We start from the raw sequence: 4,135 nt of genomic DNA on the forward strand, positions 1-4,135 counted from the left end.
GTGCACTGGAGAAGAATGTATATTGTGCTGCTGTTGGGTGAAGTGCTCTATAGATGTCTATAAGGCCAAGTTGGTGGATTGTATTGTGTAGCTCTTCTGCATCTTTGTTGAGTTTCTTTCCAGTTGTTCTATCTTTGTTTGACACATTTCTTACTCTCACTTTAACTTACTCTATGAAAAATTTACTTTTTTCCCTAGTCTTCAGAAACAGAGTAACATTATTTTAATAGGAAGGAGGAAACTATAACTTAGGCCTAATCCAGAACAGAAATGTATTATTTTTAAAAATGTAGTTATTGTTGTTTTGGGCCCATTTTCTTTGTTTCATGTGTGAAGAAGGAAAAAGAAAAGAAAAAGACCTGGTATTATATAAAACCAAACTCTTTCTCATTGAGTCAGTTCTTACTCATAGGGCCCCATGGAACAGAAGAGAACTGCCCCATTGGGTTTCCAGGCTGTAATTTTTATGGAAGCAGATTACCAGGTCTTTTTTTGTGGAGCCACTGGTGGGTTCAAACTGCCAACCTTTTGGTTAGCAGCCATGAATTTAACCAGTGCACTACCAGGGCTTCTTGTGGTATTATACATGTCTTGGTATTTTTATTGTGTTCATTTTTAACATTTTTGTCTTTAATAAGGGACTTGCAACAAAGCATTGCCAGAGAACCCAGTGCTCCTTCAATTCCTACACCTGCATATCAGTCCTCTCCAGCAGGGGGACATGCGCCAACTCCTCCAACTCCAGCGCCAAGAACCATGCCGGTTAGTAAGCAAATAAATGTTCAAAATGCAAATTTTACGTTAGTGACAGCTTACTTTCTCTAAGGATACAGCAGACTTCTGTGGTGGAAAGATCTGGTGGTTACCACCTTTATCAAGCAACCAGTCTTCTCATTACTAACATTAAGTGCTTTGAAATGTTTTGCCACATGAAGACCACCACGGCATCACCCACAAATTCCTGTCAAAAAATGTTTAAACTGAATGTAATCAAGCCTTTAAAGATTTCATTTTTCATCAAGTTCAGTGATAAAAGTTAAACAGTGCCATTGAGAAATAATCGGACAAATCTGTGTGCCACCTGGCTTGGTGTTCATTGTGATAAATGGGGAAACTTGAATGTGGAGTGGTTACTCAGTGATAATAAGGAGTAATTGTTAATTTTATGGCAAAAATGGTCTTGTGTTTATATAGGAGAATATCCTTATTTTTAGGATTTGTGTGCTGAAGTCTTTAGGGCTAGTGTCATTAAGTCTGCAACTTATTTTCAAATGGTTCTGCAAATATAAGGTAGATAACTATATGGATATAAGTAGATAAAGCAAATATGGCAGAATGTTAAGTACTAAATTTAATTGGTAGATATTAAGTTTTTAGGTATTTGAAATTTTTCATATAGAAAGTTTGGTGGGGAGGGGTTACCCAACCATTGTGGGAGCAGTAATAAGCAGTAAGGGATTAAATATTAGGCATAAGAAAAAGAGCAGTGGCTGTGGATTATTTGCACATTGGAGAATTATGTCTCAACTATGATAAATTTCTAGAGCAAGCCAACATTTAAGAATGGGAATTAGAAATAATTAGGTTGCATTCTTGAGTTCCTCCTATGTCCTCATTTATTTTAATTAATAGCAATTTGAGAGAAACATGAAACATTTTGTGGTAAATGCTGCCTTTTTCTTACAGCCTGCTAAGCCCCAGCCCCCAGCTCGGCCTCCACCTCCTGTGCTTCCTGCAAATCGAACTCCTTCTGCCACTGCTCCAGCTCCAGCTCCGGCTCCGGCTCCGGCGACTACTGGGATCACTGCATCAGCTCCATCACAGACCCCTGGGTCAGCTCCCCCTCCCCAGGCCCAGGGTCCCCCCTATCCAACCTATCCAGGATATCCCGGGTAAGGCTTAAAGCATTGTATGATCCAGTTATTTGGATTTGGCCAATGTTGTTTCTTGCTCTGGTTAATCTTTTAAAACAAGATTATCTCCTCCTTAAATGGAGGTGTCATGAATGAATGTGAGTAAGCTAAATTGTCTGCTTATCCAGAAATACATGTTATAGTTGCTTATTTAGGAGCTCTGGTAGCATAGTGCCTAAAGGCACTTAACTGCTAACCAGAAGGCTGGCGGTCCAAACCCACCAGCCATTCCTCGGAAGGAAGATGGGCCAATCTACTTCCGTAGTGATACTGCTTCGGAAACCCAAGGAAGGGTCGCTATGAGTAGGGTCCGCCTCGACAGCACATAACAACAACAACAGTTGCTTATTTAAGTAGTTGAGTAACCATTTCCCAGGCTTTAAAATTTTATTTAATAGTTTTTTTTTATTTTGACACATAGGCTTATATTAAACCCATCTCTTACGTATAGAATTCAGTATGTAATTCCTTAGTTGTCGATTCTAGGTTGTTTTTCTGAACATAGTGTAGCAAGACTGATGAAATCCTGTTTGTTGTTGTTGTTGTTGTTAAGTGCCGTCGAGTCGTTTCCGACTCATAGCGACCCCATGCACAGCAGAACGAAACACTGCCCGATCCCATGCCAGCCCCACAATCCCTGCTATACTTGATCCCATCATCGCAGCCACCGTGTCAATCCATCTCGTTGAAGGCCTCCCCCTCTTTCGTCAACCCTCCACCCTACCAAGCATGACATCCTTCTCCAGGGAATGGTCCCTTCTTACAACATGACCAAAATAGGTGAGACGAAGTCTGGCCGTTCTTGCTTCCAAGGAGCATTCTGGCTGCACTTCCTCCAGGACAGATCTGTTAGTTCTTTTAGCAGTCCATGGTACTTTCAGCATTCTTCGCCAGCACCACAACTCAAAAGCATCAACTCTTCTTCGGTCTTCCTTATTCATTGTCCAGCTGAAATCCTGTTTATATATCTGTATTTTGAAATCTTGGTATTCTGATAAATTGCTTAACAGAAATTTATCTAAAGGTGGAAATACGCCTTTTCAAAGATTAACTTTCTTTGTGGTGTTTTCCCCCCCATTCTTAATAAATGCTTTACTACCTTTTAAGATGTACCAAACATTCTGTCTTTCAAATATTTGAGTTTTATAAACAGTAAAATTTTTGTACATTACAGTGAATCTTATGGATAAGGAAATATATTTATTACTTTTACCACTTTAAAATGAAGAATTTCCATTTTTGTTTCTTGCAAATTCATAGATAAATATGTATTTACAGTTAATAGTTAAATGGTTAGTTTTACTTCTTTTAACAATACTATTTTCTGGATGGTATTAAATACTTGATATGCTTTTATTTTAATTAGTAACAGTATAGGATTACTCTTCTTAGTAGTTACCTTGAAACAGCTCTTTTTTCTCTTACCGTAGACTATAAAATAAAGAATGGCTTTCTTTAAAAAAATTGGTTTTAGAATAAGTATGCTTCATTTTCTAGCATTTGATTTACAATACAGATTTTCTTTTTCTCTTTTCCCCATCAGGTATTGCCAAATGCCCATGCCTATGGGCTATAATCCTTATGCGTACGGCCAGTATAATATGCCGTATCCTCCAGTATATCACCAGAGCCCTGGACAGGCTCCCTACCCGGGACCCCAGCAGCCTTCATACCCCTTCCCTCAGCCCCCACAGCAGTCTTACTATCCACAGCAGTAATATATCTGCCCAGAAGCTCAGCTGGTTCAGTTCGAAGGGAAAGAAATACCAAACCTGCAATAAGTATACTAAACTCTATGCTCTGGTTAATATAATATACTCTACTGAACGTGGTGTATAATTTTTGTCGGCAGTGAAAAGCTGAAAGCTGTGCTCCAGTTTCACATTTGATCGCACATGTGAGATTTGCTGCTGTTGCAGTATAAACACTAGGTATAATAGGTTTTGAAATAAATTACGTTACCATTCATAAAAGTTGAAAATGAGAAATTAAACCTGCAAGTGAAACAATTGAAACTATTCTTCTTTCTATATAAGATATGGTTGGGATGTCGGATACTTATATGATATTTTAAGTACTGATATTCAGGAATACTAAGTTTTCTTTCTCTTTCAGTTTATTGATTTGGTTTGATTTCCATTTATGCTATTTTGAGTAATCAAGGCATTGTAAATCTTATAATTTAAAAATAAATTACTTACGAACAGTTGTTATCGTTATGT

General features: G+C 38.1%; 1 protein-coding gene across 1 annotated transcript in view; it reads left to right on the top strand.

The window, feature by feature from the left end:
• Window positions 1-3,631, top strand: part of LOC103203588 (programmed cell death 6 interacting protein) — a 129,794-nt gene extending 126,163 nt beyond the window's left edge. The window contains exons 16-18 of the mRNA XM_007948661.2: window positions 639-762; window positions 1,687-1,892; window positions 3,457-3,631. Coding sequence (XP_007946852.1) covers window positions 639-762; window positions 1,687-1,892; window positions 3,457-3,631 — 505 coding nt within the window. The remainder of the gene's footprint in view (window positions 1-638; window positions 763-1,686; window positions 1,893-3,456) is intronic.
• The last annotated feature ends 504 nt before the right edge of the window (window positions 3,632-4,135 follow it).

Source organism: Orycteropus afer, unplaced genomic scaffold, assembly GCF_000298275.1.
Source record: "Orycteropus afer afer isolate SDZICR_OR568_19922 unplaced genomic scaffold, OryAfe1.0 scaffold00218, whole genome shotgun sequence".
NCBI classification, from domain to species: domain Eukaryota; kingdom Metazoa; phylum Chordata; class Mammalia; order Tubulidentata; family Orycteropodidae; genus Orycteropus; species Orycteropus afer.